A 17,699-nucleotide genomic window follows, 5' to 3' on the forward strand; every position below is an offset into this window, starting at 1 on the left:
TGGGAACTGGGAAACGACACCAAAGGGGACAAAGGTGGCAGCGCTGTGGAGACAGAAACAAGGAAACACATGCACCAGGAGGTTAATCGGGGAAGACTGCTGGGGTCTCTGAGCTGGGAGGGACTCTTCTGTCTGGTACCCAGGGGAAGCTTTCAGGCAGAGAGAGTTGCAGAGCAAACCCCCCCTCCGCCCCCTCCCCACCGTGAGATGTGCTAGAACCCTGAAGCCAGGTGATGGGAGGATCGGAAACAAGTGGCATGGCCTGGCTCACACTTAAAGAGAGGGGGTCACATGGCGGAGGGCAGGTACACAGCCTGGGTTTTCTCTCAGAGCCATTGAGGGATTTTGAGTGGGAAAAGTTCCATCTGTAGCAGGTCCCCCTGGTGGCTGTGAGAAGGAAGGACTTTTGGGGTGAGGCAGCCGGAAGCAAGCAGCAGATAGTGTGCTAGGGGAGGAAGGGGTGTCAAGGTCTCAGAGGTGACATGGCTTAGGACAGCAGGCCTACCAACAGGATCTGCTCCGTTGCCTGGCTGCTCCTAGAGTACTGGAATGAGACATGCTACTTACTGTACTAAAGGGACAGAGGAAGGTGTGGCCTGTGTGTGGCTCTTCAAGGATGCTTGCTCCCAGGCCAGGCTTGACCTCGGGCCAGTGGCTTTCCACAATAGGCCTACCAAGGATCATAGCAATATGTGAAGGCCCTGTGGGCTATGGTCCCTCCCTTATGCTCTGATTGCCTGTGAGAGCAGCAAAACCCACTACAGGGGGAAGCTACTGCCCTGGGGACACAGCCTGGCTGTGTCACATGTTCTGTCTACTGCAGCTGCTTAGCAGCCACCCCAATTGTGCGGCAGCCAGGAGGGTCCCCCACACCTTCTCCAGCCTTCTTGCCCATCTGACACTCTTGGTGCAGGGGGGTCCTGAGGCTGTCCTGTATATCCCGGCCCCTTGACTCCCCTGCAAGCCACAGCAGGAAGTGTCTCCTAGGGATGACACCCACCAGGCAGATAGCCCAACCTCAGTTAACTCCTGAAAGCTACCCCAAGTCCCAAGGTCATCTAGCCAAGCAGGGGCACCCAGACACAGATTAAGCCTGGAGCAGGAGCAAAGAGGAAGCTGTCCTGCCACATCCATCTTGAGCTTCCCAGAGACCCAGGCTGCCTTGGCAGATCTTGGAGAGTGGCCCTGACTAGCCACCCTGGGACAGAGGCAGAAAGGCAGAAGCCAGGGAGTATGATGGGATACACATAGACCCAGAACTTCCTCCATGAGCAGGTGCTGGAGGAAGTCCAAAAACAGAGGACACACTCCAAGAGGGGAAGGGATAGTAAAGCCAGGCCTAAAACATGTGTGTGAGCTCTGCCAGGGGCTGGGGGAGTCAGGCAGAAGAAACAGCATATGCGACCTTCCAGAGATTGTACAATGAGGGCTATTTGGGTGGTAACATTCCTGACTGGAAGGAGAGACGGCAATGCGCTGGGGCAGTTTTCCAGTAGGAGAGCTGGGCCAGTGCGCGGTGCTGAAAGAAACCCTGGCACACACCACACCTGCTTCCCAAGGACTCCTGGCCAAGTGCCCATGTTAGGCCCTGCCAATGCTTCCCCAGCTTGGACCACCAGGTGGCCATCTCCACCCTTGATTCCTCCTAGACTGGGTCAGGGATCCTGAGACCAATGTGTAGTTAAGGATCCCAGAATGGGAGTGAGTCCCCATTCTGACACCTCCTAGCCCTGAAATCCAGGCAAGTTATCCTGGGAGCCTCAGCTTCCCCGTCTGTAAAGTAGATATTGGTATAAACAGAACTGTGTTCTGGATGCACACTACACAACAACGGCCGGAGGTGGACAAGGGGTGGGGGGCACCTGCTCAGAGACTGCTTCTGGCTCCATTGCGCATGGCCAAGGCTTCCCGGAAGACAAACTGGTTGGAGAGGCTGGGAGCCCTGGTCTCAGCCTGGCTTTGCCTGGGACTGGTGTAGGACTTCAGGCAAGCTCTGGTCCTCTCTTGGTGGTCACAACCTCACCTGTGACTCTGAGGTCAACCTGACAGTCCACCGTTCCTGGCATGGGTCTCCCACAAGTTCATGCCAAGCACATAAATTGGTCACAGGTGGCTTTATGGGCCTTGGGTGCTGTGCAGGGCCATGGCCACAGCTAGTTTCAGAGAACTGACTCCCTTGAATCTACTGGCTGGCACCTGTCTGCCTAACTGCCCCCACATACTCCTATCCAGGTCACTGGGGACTGTTCTGTCATAGATGATGGGAGATAGTCCCCAGTTAAGGTGTCTTGCTTCCTTTCTGACCAGGGGTACCTTGGGGTTAGTATATACTTGTCTATATCACGAGATTGGTGCTACACTGAGCACCTACTGTGAACCAAGCCCTGTTCCTGGGGTGGCCACTAAATAGGGCAAAGACCCTTGTCCCCTGCATACCTGTGTCCTGCTAGAATGATGACGAACACATGACCAGCAAATAATGGCACCTGAAGAAAATGAGGCAGGGCTGTAGATCCCAGTGTGGAGGTAAAAAAACAAAACAAAACAAAAACAATGTTGGGAGGGGTGAGAAACTTGCTACTGACCTCCAGTGTCCTGACAGACCATTTCCTGAAACACAAAGACCCAGGAGGCCTCTTCTCCCTGTGTGATGCAGTGAGGATGTTCCACTACCTTCCCTTGTTCCCAAGTGGACAGAGCAGTGAGTGCCCAGACCTGACCCAGGTGAGCCCCAACTGGGAACAGGGGAACATGGGCTCCTGCCCACCCAACCTCAGTTCCCCTCTCAGCTGCCACTGCTGCTCCAACTAGGCAGGAAAAACTTGACAAGCAAGACTGTCTAGACTAAGACTGTGAGCTTTCTGAAAGCACAGTCTCTGTGGGGGTTGGGGTCAGGGTCACAAAGTGGTGCCCAGCAAGGGACACAGGCAGCTACCTCCACAGAGGTGGAGATCAAGACAGTGTGCCAGGGAATACTGCAAACCCCAGAGACCAGGCCATGCCACCTCTTCTCCAGAACCCAGCTCTGGGGCTCAGGAGCAGGGTGGGGTCCTGATGAACAGTGACATGAGGGACCGACCCCCTTCCAGACAGCCTAGCCCTCCTCAGCTGGGAAACAGGAAAAGCTGTAGGTCAAGTGGCTGAATGGACAAGACATGTCACATACAGACCGGACTGTCACATTTCCCAGCCCTAAGAATTTCCCAGCTGCCAGGTTGGAAAGTTCTAGAACTCCTGGCCCCATGCCCTGTCCCCTAGCTCTCCCATGGGATCTAAAAGCAGTCCTCTGCAAAATTCTCCAAGCCTGGGGCTCTGAGCTGCTTTCTGAAAAGCAAGGATTTAGTCTGGAGCCTGCCCTGCCCCACCCCATCTTGCCTTACTGGGTCCCTGCACTCCTGGCCACACCAAGTCACTCTGCTGTTCACAGTGATTTCTCCCCATGCAGCTACACCTGAGGCCAGAGAGGGGGCCCACTGTCCCTTGCTCACCCTCGGCATCCACAGCTTAGTCTCTGTGAACACTATGCTATCAGTTTTGTCTGAGGTGTGGGAGTTGTGGCATCCCTGACAGAAGCTTCTTCTTGGGGAAACTGGTCCTTCCAAAGGTGCATAGCAGTGCTATAACTGCTGGTAGGGGCTGGCCTGTGGCCAGGTCACCTGGTGGCTACAGCCCCCATGGAAAAGCCCTCAGCAAAGCCTGTGGTGAGGGGCCACCAGGATGGCTCTGTGGTACGAGAAGTCCTCAAGGGTGGCTCTGTGGTGAAGGCTGAAGGCTGAAGTGGGCTGTGGGGACTCTCAGGGCAGCTCTATCCCTAGGTGTTGGTGACTGTATATGAGAATTTGCGAGTTTTGTGAGCAATAAGGCTGCATAAGGACATAGGGACCCAAGTTGAACCCTGACCCTGATGAGGCGTGAGAGGTTAGCTCTCCAGAGGTGGGCAGTTTATCAGAGACTTGAACATGAGTGGGAATGCAGAAATACTTTTTTCTACTGGGAGGCCAAGGCTTAGAGAGAGATTTGTTTATGTAGTCCAGGTTGACTTCAAACTGGACTCTGGGGTTACAGATGTGAGCTGACACCCTCTCCAGACTTTAGTTAGGGCTGGGCAGGGAGCGTCCCCGGATTCCTAATGCTGTCTTCATCCTAAACCTTCAGCCCATCCCTGGGGCTGGTGAGAGAAAGAGCAGTGGAGGGCAAGGTGGGGCTACAAAATTTGGGAGGAGGATGGTCTCTCTGGAGGGCGCAGCCCAGGGAGTAGGTCGGATTTGGAATAATATCTGGGACATAATGTCTCAGTGGGAGTGACAGCTGCCATTGTTACCACCAATAATCAATCAGAGAGCTCCTCCGAGCATTTGTGATGAGAGGCAGCCGCACCCAGCCTTTCTTCTGTGGATTTCTGGATAGGCTGTAGCTGCACTCGGGTCTGTTTCCCTACTGTGCAGAGGGTCAGGAGGCAGGACTAGCCACCCTGTGACAGGAAAGGGGTCCCAAAATCAACAGCTGCCACTGTGCCACTCACACCAGCACCTCTGAAGCTGCCTGGCTGTTCTGGCGTGTGGCAGATGGCAGGCTAGACCCAGGCAGGTCCCTGGACACAATTCCTAACAGGACTGGGATGGACTTGGTACAGTTTGGTGGCATTGGTCTGAAAGGATGAACAAAGAATTAGAAAGAAAGGGGCCATTGGTGTCAGAGAAGCCAGCAAAGACAAGAAGCCAGCTCTTGAATCTGAAGACCTGGGTTTATCATGAGGGCACTGGCAGCCATGGAAGGCTCTTGAAGGGAAAGAAAGGACATGGGATGAATGTTCAAAACACCTGAGTATCTCTCATGGGCACAGAGTTTGGTTGGAGTCTGGATGATCTTGGGACTCACTCCCAGAGTACTGTGAGGACTGGGCGGGGCAGGGGAAGAAGGAGAATGTCCAAGTGGAGAGGATGCTGAAGCGGTATGAAAGGCACCCAGAGGTACCCAGTGGTGATGCCAACGAGCCAGTCAAAGTTGTTTTTCAACTTTCTTATCCTAATGAAGTGTTTTTCCCTATAAGAAAACTGAGGTTCAGAGAAGTTAAATGACTTGCCTGAAGTCACACAGCAAGGAAGTGGCCTTGTCTATAGCCCACACCCTGAATCCCATATTCTACTGCTAAAATGGTGCCCAGTATCTTTGCCTCCTTTGACTCCAGATAACCTCAGAGCAGGGCTTGGCTCCAGAGGTGGGGGCAGGTCTGAGGCCCTGGGTCTTCCCTTCAGTTATGGTGACCAGGTGCAGCACTTCAAAGTGCTTCGAGAGGCCTCAGGGAAGTACTTCCTGTGGGAAGAGAAGTTCAACTCCCTCAACGAGCTGGTCGACTTCTACCGGACCACCACCATTGCCAAGAGGCGGCAGATCTTCCTGTGTGATGAGCAGCCGCTGCTCCAGGTAAAGATGGGACAAGGAGCCCTGAGTCTCAGGGGCACCTCCTTGCCCTCCCCAGAAGCCCAGGGCCCCAAAGTGGCATGAGTGTGGTCCCTACAGGAGTTAAGCAAGGATGGGGCAGGGAAGGGGGAAAGACGGTGTAGAAGGTAGGAACAGTGCGGAAACTCCACCTTGCCAAGGCAGACCGAAATCATCTAGAGTGTGCGATAGGTGAAATTGAATGCTTGTTGATAATGAATGCATGGACACCTGCTGGGTCCCATACTCTGAGCTGCACTGTGCACTCTGATTTGGGTTTTGGCAGGAGTTTTGTTTGTTTTGAGGCAGGATCTTTCTGTGTATCCCTGGCTGGCCTGAGATGCACTGTGTAGAACAGATTGACCTTGAAGTCTCAGGTCAATCCTCCTACCTCAGCCTCCCAAGCACCGGGATGAGCCTGGCATGCTGCATTATGACCACCTCGCCATTCCCGTTATACAGATGAGGAAACAGAGGCCGAGAGTGGGCCAGCTCAATGAGAGGCTCCTCTTGGTCTCTACTCTCCAAGGAGGAGCTGAGCTTGGACAGGATGTGGGCAGTGTGACCCCTCAGGGACAAGGCCTGGCTGGGCTCAGTGTGTAGGGAGATCCAGCCAACCCTAGTCCTCACAATAACAGCAATTTTCCCCCAGCCAGTCCTTTCATCAAGGAGCCAGGAGCAGCTCTCACTCTCATTAGGAGTGATGACATCAGCCGACCGGGTTATTAATGCAGCATGGTGCTTTGCTTAGGGGCCAGGACAAATCAAGACCTGGGCATATGTGAACTTAAGCACTACAGAGGTGGAGTGTGTGACTCTAGCCAAAGCTTGGGGAGGAGTGCCCAACTTTGTGCAGTCTGACTTTGTGTTTTTTCTCCTCTTCTCTGATACCTTGCTATGAGGCCTGAGGATTATTTCAATCCTTAGCTGGGCCTGGGTTTCCCCTCCATTCAGTAGGATGAGCTAGGGGTTTGCTATACCAGAAGAGATAACATGTGACTTCAGAGAACCCAGTGGTGCCGATATGGCTCTACTACCTGACCTGGTGGCTGTGGTGGCTGGAAGCTCCTACTTTCTGGGACCCAGTATTCCAAACCTCACTTTCCTCTGCTCACCACCTAGGTCAGCCCTGCCTGGTAGAAGAAAGGGGCTGACCTAACCTGTGTTCCTCTGTTACTGGCTCTGCCAGAGCCCTGGGGTCACCATTGGCAGGGAGCAGGGTGAGCCTTTCCTTCCTGGGCAGAGCCCACTGATCCTATCGTGTTTTGAAGTTCTGCAGGCTCAGCAGAGGCAGAGTGGAGGGCCTGTACTTAGCATGAGTAGGGAAGACACTAGGACCCAGGAGGCAGAGAGGAGCTGAAGCCACACCTGGGGCCCAAACTTGAGAGCAGGGAGCAGAAGCAGGGGTTCCACTCCCCCAAGTCTGAGGGGACTGTGGAAGAAACTGCTCCTTAGTGGTTTCCAAGCCATGGAGTACTTCCATGCCTGGCATCAATTACCATGTTTATGTGGGCCCAGAGGTAGGGAATAGGACCCTGAGAAAGTTGGGCCTAACCATGTCCCACTTCAGGCACAGGGCTATGCAGCAGGGCTGTGAGCTGTGAGCAGCACAGGGACTGCCTGGCCCATGTCCCCCAACAGTACCTCAGTTCTTCCATGAGGCTCCCGGGGAAGACAGCTCACCACCCCCAAAGACCACTAACTATTCTGCCCCCTACTCCTCCACAGCCGACCCGGGCCTGCTTTGTCCAGGCCCAATTTGACTTCTCAGCACAGGACCCATCTCAGCTCAGCCTCCGCCGAGGTGACATCGTGGAAGTCGTGGAGTGTGGGGACCTACACTGGTGGCGGGGCCGGGCCAGAGGGCGCCTGGGTTTTTTCCCACGGAGCTATGTGCAACCAGTACACCTGTGACCCCACAAGACCAGAGGAGTGGATGCTCCAGGCTCAGCCTCTTCACACTAACCAGGACCGACATTGGTCATCCCCAGGCTGGTTGCTGGGTTCATGACATCACCTGCTACTGACAAGGGTCAGCCTTTCCAGGCTTGAGGACCGACTGTTAATGGCTAGGGCCCAGCTCAGAGAGTACTCCCTTGAGCAGCCACCTGCTGCCTGTCTTCCAAAAGCACCTTTCAGGTTGTGCAAGTTGCTGGGAACATGGGCTTAGCCCTGAGTGACCTGGACTTCCATGAGGGTGCAGGGTAGTTTTTCCTACTCCAACAACTTGGGGCCCCCTGGCCTTATCCCACCAGCACTAGATGAGGCTATATAGAGGTGAGTCCCATTGGAAGAGGCCCATTGGAAGAAGCCACATAATGAGTCCCCTCCTGTTGGCCACAGAGAGAGCCCAGCCTGGAGGCCTGGGCTATGCTGGTCCTAGAGGAACAAACACCTATGGTCAGCACTGAGTGGATGTGAAGTCCAAGGGAGTGATGCCTGCCATCAGAGGAACCCTGAGCTGTCTCTGCCCGGAGTCAGAGCACCTTCAGGTTGGGAAAAACTGAGCTAGACTTGTCAAGGCCTGGCATGGTTGTAGGCTTTGGTGTGTGTGTGGGCAGACAGACAGAAAGACAGACAGACAGAGAACGTGCCTCTATAGTTGTCTTTCATTCCTTAAAGAGCCCAGGTTGCAGGGGTTCTCCCTGAGCTCAGGCCAGCCCAAGACCCTTCAAGCTCTGAGCCTAGCATGCCCTATACTCTGAACCCATACCTACATAGTAAAAATAAAACATTAACCAGTACATCCAATAGAGTCTTCCTCCCCATACCTGACTTCTTTTTTTATTTATTTACATTTAAATTAGTTTTTTATTTATTTTTGTTTTTACATCCCAAATGAAGTTTCCCGTGTCTACTTTCTTCCCAGCCTACCCCCCATATCTGACTTTTTTAGTGTTGTTTTTGAAATGATTCTCCAGTATATTTTCAGAGCTCCAGTTCTTCTGGCTTAGCCAGACACTTGGTACTGATACACTGTATAGCTGTAGACACATTCTGTTTCCTTGGGCCTCCGTGTCCAACCTAGGAAGGAGGGTGGCCCCAAGGACTTGAAGCTTTCATATTTCCCCTGGGGTGGCAGCATCATGCAAAGTAGGCATAGAAAAATATGTTGACACACATGAGGAAGATGGCGTTGAAATTGCACACACGGGTCCAGAAAGCATGTTTCTGGGGTGTCTGGCCATTGCCTACAGGAGGTTAAGGTAGGACAGTGAGGGATGCAGGCTATACTCGGGTGTCCATATCCCTAGCCCCAGCATGGGGGCGGGATGAGGAGCAATCCCAGGGACACCCACTTACCTTCTTTGGTTCCTAAGGACTGGTCCAGAGCCAGAGTCCACCAGGTGAGGTTTTCTACCTGCAGAGAAGAGGTGTGGCAGAACAGAGTGGCCCTTGAGAGTATGAGGGACAGTTACAGAAGGAGCTTAGTTCAAAGACAGAGAGGTCTGGGCCAGGAAGGGTTAGGAGTCAACAGTGGGAATGTCTGGAGTCAGACACGGGCAGAGATCTGCATGTTAGCAGAGACAGGAATCCATAAATCAATCAGGTCAGGAATGGGGCCTGTGGTAACTGGGGTCAGGGGACGGGACTGCCTCACCTGTCTTTGCTGAGGGGGTGGACTCAGTAGGCTCCCAGCGGCCACTACAGCACAAGTGAGGAGGAACAGGGCGATGGCAAAATGCAAGTAGTGCACACTGCGGAGGAGGGCTGGCCGCTCATCTGTCTGACCGCAGGGGGGCTCCGGGTACAGGAATTCCAGGACCAGCCTCAGAGCACCCACCAGAAGCCCGGCCATCAGACCCCAAAAGGCTCCCTGGGGAAAAGAGAGACAGAGGAAGACCTCAGAGGACTCGTGGGGGCACCCTTAAGGGGAACCCCGCCCGACCTGCCTGTGCCACCCACCTGCTCATTGGCCCTCCTCCAGAAGATGCCCAGGACGAAGATGGCGGTGACAGGGGGCGCCAACGAGCTGGTCACCGACTGCATGTAGATAAAGAGCTGTCCGCTGTTGGAACCCTGCAGGACTGGGATCCAGGCCACGCTCACGCCTATGAGCACCACGATGACCAGCCTGCGGGCGGCGGCGACCAGCCCTGTCTCAGCCCTGAACTTCCCCTGCTCCCCAAGACCTGCCTCTGGTTCCCTCTGCCCATCTCAGCGCAGGCTACCAGGAACCAGGCGCTCCTGATCCATCTCCTGCCGTGGCTCCCTGTGGCCTTTGGGGCCAGTTGCTCAACCCTGCTCTTGCCTTCTCCGCTACGTGTGCCTCTTCTGCAGGCACGCATGTGCTTGGGTGGCTGTGTATTTCTGAGCTCGCTAGGCATTTGGAGTCAGAAAATGACACAGTGGCCCTCGCACCTGAGCCAGCCTAGTGGGACTCAAAATACCCGCGGATCTTCTGACTCCTTGGCGTACGGACGTTGCACTACCCCAGCCAGCATACCCTTGGCCCTACCTAGCCCTCAGCACTAGGCGGGTGACCACCCCCCCGTGCCCCCTCCGCATCTACCCGCTGCCCGCAGGCGCTTTGATCCTCCCGAGGCCTTGCTGAAAGTTCGCCTGCTTTGAGGCTGGCCTTACAAACAGATCCACACGTACTAGGCCCAAGGGAACCCAGGGGCAGTGTGGGTCTGGGGGCTTCAGGGGAGAACTCTGAAAACTCAGAGGTTGAAACACCTTGCTAGGGCCGGAATCCCTCCTGGCTGAGTCCTCTCCCCTTCTCACTCAGGTGTATTGTAGGCGAGCGCCATGCAAGACCAACCGGTAGGTCCTTCCCCCACCTTGCTTCCAGCCAGGCCCGGGGCAGAGGGTGGCAGAAGGAGGAGGTGCTGCTTTGATTGAGGCTAATTAACCCTTAGACTGGAGCACAGCTGGGCGCGGCCTCTTCAAAGCCAGGCGGTCTCCACCAACACGCCCTCCACCATCCAGCCGGAGGGCTTAGGAGGGCTTAGCAGCTCCTGGGCCTCATCTCACTCATGGCCTTCGGTCCAAGCCAGGCCCCTGGATGAGGAGGCGGCTGCCTCTTCCTTAAACAGCCTCCAGGGGGCGCGCACACCCCCAATCTCCGGAGTGGCTGGCACTGAAAGCGTTGTATTGTGCTGTGTGAGAGTTTGAGGGGGGAGAGGGGAGAGTCCTCCGAATTGCTCAGCTGGGCATAGAACCCCAAGGGAAGAGACGGAATGGGGCAGCTGCGAGAGGGCAGCTAGAGTCCCAGAACAGAGAGCGGGACACCCACTGCGAGGCACAGAGGTGTCCAGGCCCAGCGCCTAGGAGGTGGGAGTCTGAAGAGCTTCTTTCAGGGAAAAAGCTATCTCAGAGGGACTGGCCTCTGGTCACACGACAGCTGCAGAGAGCACACAGGTGGTCAGGTGTCATGTGACCAGGTCTGATAGATAAGAACCTGAACTGCTACAGAGGCCAGAGGCTCCCTTCCTGCAGATGAGCTCATGACACCCCGGCTCCGAGGCATGTTCTAACAGGGCTCTTCTCACAGAAGCTGGCTGCTTTGCATCACTGGGGACAACTCAGGGGAGAGCCCCTGCCCCAGGCTCTAGGAGGAAGGCTGCAGTCAGCCCTTGTTACTGCTAAGGGAGCAGGCACACGAGACCACTCTCAATTGCCCTGGCCAGTCCCTCCCAGGGTCACAGTCAAGCACAGGGGTAGGGCAGAAGTGTTCTGCAGGGAGGCTCATTTTGAATTATTGTTGCTGCACACTCAGGGAGGGATCTGGTAGTGATCTGGGGTACAGTGGGGAGTGTCCACTCCTTGCGGGGAAGTATCTGGAGGGCTGTACAGAGGACAGAGATGAGGCTGAGTGCTGGGCTGAGTAAGGAAAGGATAAGCCAGCCAGAGGAAACAGCAGATCCTCAGGTGGCCCAGGGTGTTGTAGGCCTAAGACTAGGGGCATCATTATGGTCTGGGTGTGGCCAGTTTGAGGATTAGCTCTGGGATCCCAGGGTAGCTGGAGCAAACCACAAGGCTCAGAAAGATCTTAGGCGTAGTTGGGGAAGCAGAACTGATCCCAGTTGAAGGACTCTGCTCAGGAATGACAAGTGTACCCCAGCTACTCTGGGCTCTTCCCTTCTTTCTCTGCTTAGCAAATTCCTATGCATCCTTCAAAATCCAAATCTGGTGAGGACGATGGTGCTGCAGAGGCCCCTCCCCAGCCCTCCCATACCGTCCCACCAGCAACAGCTCCCGCTCTCCTGCGCAGGGCCTCAGCCGCCTCCAGATGTCCATGGTGAAGAGTGTGCTGCTGCTGTTAAAGATGGAGGTGAGCGATGACATGAGTGCAGCCATCATTACGGCTATCATCAACCCTCGAAGACCTGGGGGCAGAACAGGGCCCCCCACTGTGATCCTGCACTGCTGGGAGGGAGACAAGCTGAGGATATTAGAAGTGAGCAGAGCTCAAAAGGACAGCCTGTGGCCCAGGCTGTGGAGTAACTATCCACATGATAGGACTGTCTTCAGCCCTGGTGTCTACCTTCTGCAGAGTCGGAGCTGACAAAGCACTTTCCCTGGCTTGATCCAACCTGCCTCAGAGTGAGGAGCCCAAGACAGCTTCAGGGACAGAGGCAGAATGGTGGGATGGGGCGGGGGCGGTGGCAAGCAAGGGACCCTTGGCAGGGAGGTCACACCTGGGCAGACAGTGGTCTATTATCTGGAACTCCCTGCCACATCACTTCCTGTACACAGCAAGTCCCAGCAGGCATGGTGGATCCCTTGTTGGCTCTGGGAAAGAGCCTTGGTGGAGGTGAAGGTTTAAGAAATCCACCCTATTTCCGTGAGTGAAAGGTCCCTAGCTAGGCAAGGCAACATTTGGGGAGTTGGGCTTCAAAGGGCCCAAATGACTCAGTGTGTGGTGTTTCAGTCCGGTCACCTCCTGTGTGTTCCCTCCTCTTTAGCAGACAGACTCCTTGCCTCTGCCTTCCACTCCTAGAAAGGGGTGTTGATACAGCCTGAACTCAATTCTGTAGCATGACTTCTAGGCATCCCATGACTCTGCTCTGTTTACTCCTCAAGCTGACTAGAGTGGGGCCCAAAGGAAAGCAAGTTAAGTCATGGTTCCTCCAAACATTTATCTACCCTCCTTGGTGCTTGGAAAGTGGTTGACTTGGTCCTTATTGTACCCATTTCTCAGACAGGCATCTCAAGGCCTAGAAAAGGCTGGAGGCCTAACAAGTGTATGTCAGTGCTAGGCTGAGTCTTTAGCTCAGTATGGAAGGGGAGGCACAGCCTGAGGTGGGAGTCCACAATGTGGTCAGGCCCTGTGCCAGGCAGTGTCCATGTGTCATTAGGCTTAATCCTGGCAACAACCCTCAGGTTGGGTAGACTCATTATTCCCATTTACATAGGAGGACATCAGGCTTCAAACGCAGAAGTGATGTGCTCTAAATAACTCCACTGGCACACAACAGAGCCAATGTCTATTCCCAGGTATGTGTACATCTGGGCTTGGCCCTATGGGAAGGAAGGAGGGAAGCAGAGAAGAGCCTTGGCTTCCAGATGAGTCAAGACTGCAGGGCTCAGAGAACTGGCTTTTCTTTTTGCTTAGGGTGGGACTTCACCTAGCCCTGGACCACTGCTTCTGCTTGCATACCTCCTTGGCTGGGGAACTCACCACCCAATACTAGAATAACAGGGCTACCACAAGCACCATGGGGAGAGCCAAAACCTGAGCCATGGCTCTTCTTACTGACAACAGTATCTTTGTGGAACTCACTCTTACAAATATGGGTACTGAGGGTCCTGGACTTCTGATCTCAAAGGAGTAAGCAGTAGACTTCAGTTTGCATGTCATCCTGGGCCTCAGTTCCCCCCTTTCTCCAGAAGTGATCCATGTGGTCAGGTCTGTAGTAGCTGGCATGCCTGTGACCTTGGCAAGGTCATCTCACCTGTCTAGGGCTTTCTTTCTTTGTTTTTTAGATTGATTGATTTATTTTATGTGTATGTGTATTATGTGTATGTGTATTTGCTTGCATGAGTTTATGTGTATCACACGTGTGTGCAGGAACCCTCAGAGGCCAGTCCAGGGATTCAGATCAACTAAGCTGCCACATGGGTACTGGAAACCAAACCCAAGTCCTCTGCAAGAGCAGCAAGTGCTCTTAGCCACTAAGTCATCTCTCCAGCTCCAAGTTCTCCATCTTTAAATAACGATGAGCCCAGCTGAGCAGTCTGGGAAGAAAAAAGAACTAACATGTGGGAAGCCTGAGTTTTTACTTATGGTCACTTCTGTCTGGCCAATCGGATGGCACAGGGACTCATACAGGAGCCAGAGCAGTCCTCAAAATTCCAACCCTCATTCACAAGGACCTTTCACCTGCAAATGACATAGTGACTCACCTGTGGGCATCAGCTCCATGACCAGTTTTGGGTAGGCAATGTTGGAACAGCCAATCTCAGCCCCACAGGCCCGCAGACACTCAGATGGCACCACACAGCCCACATCATCTGTGAGAAATAATACTGGCACATCACACACACACATCAGACTAGCCTGAGCTGCTTGCTTGGTGGCCCCTCTGATTCCTTACCTGTTTCCCAGAGCTATTCCTTGGGGTTCTGACCCCTGCTTCTCCTCCCTACTCCTACCTCCATCACTGGTTGTTTCCAGCTCCAAGCCAAGGGTTACTGGTGATGTGCCCTACATGTGACCCTGTGCAGGTGCGTGTCTCTACACCCACCCACCTATCACCAGTCTCAACCATCCTCCTTAATGTGGGAAGTAGAAGCAGGAGAAAGGAGGCCTGTACCCAGCCTTCCTGCCCACTCAGCAGCATGTCACATATGCATAGCCCATTGGGTGGCTGGTCCCATAACCTCTGTCTACCACCCCAGCACCCAAGACCATCTTATTTGCTTGTGCTTTTTCTGTATACACCCAGCACTTGGATGCTTCCATGTATCTGAAGACACAGGCCCTCCTCCCTAGTGTGCTACTGTCCTATTGACACCCATGGCTACCTTTGCTTATCTCGGGCTCCTCTGAGGCTCCTGACTGCCCCTACCTGTCCACCTGCCTAGAGCTCCTGAGGCCCAGGATCAGTTCCTGTTGTTTGTTTACTATGCCACCTTCCTCACCAGCCCTGGAGCACCCCAGGGGCAGACACCAGCTTGAATCATCCTAAATTCCAGGCATGGCCCAGCCCAGCCCAGGGCTGGGCCCAGAGGAGACTGTCTGAACTTTTGCTGAATGAAGGAATGAGTAAGTGAGAGGAGGGAGGTAGGAGGAGGGTGGGAGGGTTGAAGAAGAGAAGGGAAAAAGGTCCGCAGGAAGAGCCCCATGCCATCCAGGTAATTTCTCCCACCTCCTAACCCAAGGGGTTTTACAGTCCTGAGGAAGACATAATTGCTGAGACACACAGACAAACCCAGAACTGAACCTGGGACTCTGTGGCAGGCTCCTGAGACCTCATGGGCTAGAATCTTAGAGACTGATTTGTATCCTGGGCCCAGCCCTCCTGGGGGGACAGATTCCAGCACAATGACTCTCAATGATCTCCCAAGTTCACTGTGCCTGAACCAGACTCCTCACATGAGTTCTGCTTTGGACACCTGAGGCTGGACAGCAGCAGGGAGCTCCTGCCAGGCTCTGGCTTTACAGGGCACCTGCCAGGTGTTATACCTGAGCCTGGGACCACCTCTCTCTACCTCACATCCTCCTTCCCCACCGTCAGTGCCAAGTACTGCTTGGTTCCTAGCGAGAGGGTGTCACTTTCTCACTGCCCCTTCATCTACCAGTCTGCCTGTGGTCTGTCCTGCTCACCACCCTGGGAGGTGCCCCATATTCCACAGAGGGTCACAAGGCTCAGACTGTGCCAAACCTTGACCCTTTGACCCCCTTCATTCCCCCTCCCCCGCAGGCAGCACCCAGGCTTTCACAGGCATCTTTGAGCCTCTGCATCTCCTGTACCCTTTCCTTGGAAAGGAAAGCCCTCCCTCATAAACCCAAGGAATTTAAACTCAGTCCTCTGATCTCACAGATGTTTGGCTTCCCCCAGGTCCTCAGCACCAGTAACCTTACAACTTCTGTCAGCCCTGCTCCCCATCACACTAAGGCTGTGGGGTACCAGAGAGAATCCTGGGTTTCAGTCATGTCTAGCACAGCCAATATATGGCAAATTCTGCCCAAGTTTGTTGACCAACTGACTGACCCTTTCCTAAGGGACACACTGCTTTAAAGGGCAGTTAAGGTTCTCACTACATTCCATCTGGCACATCCTAGCCCACCTCTGGGAGTCAGCTCAAATGCTGTTTGGCTAGTAATTGCTGGAAACAGGCACATCAGCCCCAGTTGGAAACCGGTTTCCCAAGACCCTTGTTGTATGATACAGAGTGATCCTTTAATGTCTCCAAGGCTGTTTCTTCCTGTATAGGACAAAAACTTAACCTCAACTCAACCATCAAACCTTATGTAAACTTAGCTCAAAATTGATCACAGATTTTTTTTTTTCAAGACAGGGTTTCTCTGTGTAACAATGCTAGCTGTCCTCAAACTGGCTTTGTAGACCAGGCTGGCTTTGAACTCACAGAGATCTACCTGCCTCTGCTTCCCAAGTGCTGGGATTAAAGGCAAGTGACACCACCATCTGACTGATCACAGATTTTAATGTGGAATATTAACAAGTGATTGAATGTTTGGGACTAGGTCAAAAGTGATGCTGCACCAAAAGCATGAGTAAAACTGATGAAGTGACACTTCATCAAAATGCACACCTTCTGCTCAGTGTAAAGATGATGAAGATACATGCTGCAGACTAGGAAAGACTACACACCCTCCACATGCCAAACAAAGACTCTGCATCTATAATATATAAAGAGTGCTAGAAACTCAGCAAAAAAAAAAAAAAAAAGGAATCCATCAAGAAATGGGGAGACCTACAAAAAGAACCTCACTGAGGACATACACATAGCAAACAAACACCTGAGAGGTTCGATGACTGTACTGGCTAGTTTTTTTGTCAACTTGCCATAAGCTAGAATCATATGAGAAGAGGGAACACCAATTGAGAAATGTCTCCATAAGATCAGGCTGTAGGCAAACTTGCAGGGCGTTTTCTTAATTAGTGGCTGATGGGGGAAAGACCAGACCATTGTGAGTGGGGCCACTCTTGGGATAGTGGTCTTGGGCTCTATAAGAGAGCAGACAGACAAAGCCATGGAGAGCAAGACAGTACACACCACTTTTCCATGACTTCTGCTTCCCGGTTCTTGCCTCAAGTTCCTACCCTGACTTTCCTGGAGGATGAACTGTTACCTGGAAGTATAAGGAAAATACTCTCCTTTCCAAGTTGTTATTGGTCATGGTGTTTCATCAGAGCAGTAGGAACTCTAAGACATCAACAAAAGCCATCAAGAGTACAGTTTATAGCACAATAATACTACAGAGGCTAGGTAGTGGTGGCACATGCCTTTAATCCCAGCACTTGGGAGTCAGAGGCAGGTGGATCTCTCTGACTTTGAGGCCAGTCTGGTCTACAGAGCTAGTTTCAGGAAAGCCAAGCCTACACAAAGAAATCCTGTCTCGGGAAAAAAAAAGAAAGAAGAAAAAAGAAAAAAAAAAGACTACTGAGGTGTAGAGTGTTTGCATGAAAAGCCAGGCTCCATCCTTGGCAGCACAAAATAAATAAATAAATAATAACCACAGTAAAATACTACACAATTATGCAAATGGACAAGCATGTGTTGGCCAGATGAGAAACATTCACATTGTTGGTGGGGCTAGAAGATGGCCCAGAGCTCTAGGCTGTACTCTGTAAGTTTATTAATGACATTGTCATTTTCACAGGACCAGGAAATAGAAAATGGCAGCCAGGATTAGGGTGGGAACCTAGACACCTAGTTCTCTAGGTGTAAGGTCTCTACAGTGGTATAGTTCTGCTAGTCCAGGCTAGCCTCAAGCCTGCAACCCTGCAATCCTCCTGCCCCAGCATCCCAAGTGTGCACTGCCTTGCACATCTTGATGGTTGTTTTTGGGTTTTTTTGTTTGTTTGTTTTTTGAGACAGGGTTTCTCTGTGTAGCTTTGGAGCCTATCCTGGCACTCGAGCTGGGACCAAGCTGGCCTCGAACTCAGAGATCCGCCTGCCTCTGCCTCCCGAGTTCTGGGATTAAAGGCGTGCGCCACCAACACCTGGCAGATGGTAATGGTTGTTACACAAATCTATACATATGACAAGGCTGTATACCTCTTCCCAGCACACATACTCAGGTACTAGTGAGATCTGATGCGAGTGTGTATGATACCATCTTT

General features: G+C 53.1%; 2 protein-coding genes across 4 annotated transcripts in view; one reads left to right on the forward strand and one right to left on the reverse strand.

Annotated features, from left to right (window-relative positions):
• Positions 1-8,190, forward strand: part of LOC100750533 (GRB2 related adaptor protein) — a 33,246-nt gene extending 25,056 nt beyond the window's left edge. Inside the window, exons 5-6 of the mRNA XM_027427236.2 lie at positions 5,256-5,424; positions 7,168-8,190. Coding sequence (XP_027283037.1) covers positions 5,256-5,424; positions 7,168-7,353 — 355 coding nt within the window. The 3' untranslated portion in view covers positions 7,354-8,190. The remainder of the gene's footprint in view (positions 1-5,255; positions 5,425-7,167) is intronic.
• A 20-nt stretch (positions 8,191-8,210) lies between these two features.
• Positions 8,211-17,699, reverse strand: part of Slc5a10 (solute carrier family 5 member 10) — a 47,769-nt gene continuing 38,280 nt past the window's right edge. For 2 of the 3 annotated variants that reach the window (XM_035447985.1, XM_027427234.2), the window contains 6 exons: positions 13,792-13,899; positions 11,621-11,771; positions 9,346-9,514; positions 9,041-9,256; positions 8,743-8,800; positions 8,211-8,630 (listed from right to left, as the gene is read on the reverse strand). In XM_035447985.1, the coding sequence (XP_035303876.1) occupies positions 8,524-8,630; positions 8,743-8,800; positions 9,041-9,256; positions 9,346-9,514; positions 11,621-11,771; positions 13,792-13,899 (809 nt within the window). In that variant the 3' untranslated portion in view covers positions 8,211-8,523. The remainder of the gene's footprint in view (positions 8,631-8,742; positions 8,801-9,040; positions 9,257-9,345; positions 9,515-11,620; positions 11,772-13,791; positions 13,900-17,699) is intronic. The other variant, XM_035447986.1, reaches the window with a different exon arrangement.

This window comes from Cricetulus griseus, chromosome 7 (genome assembly GCF_003668045.3).
Source record: "Cricetulus griseus strain 17A/GY chromosome 7, alternate assembly CriGri-PICRH-1.0, whole genome shotgun sequence".
Taxonomy (NCBI): Eukaryota; Metazoa; Chordata; class Mammalia; order Rodentia; family Cricetidae; genus Cricetulus; species Cricetulus griseus.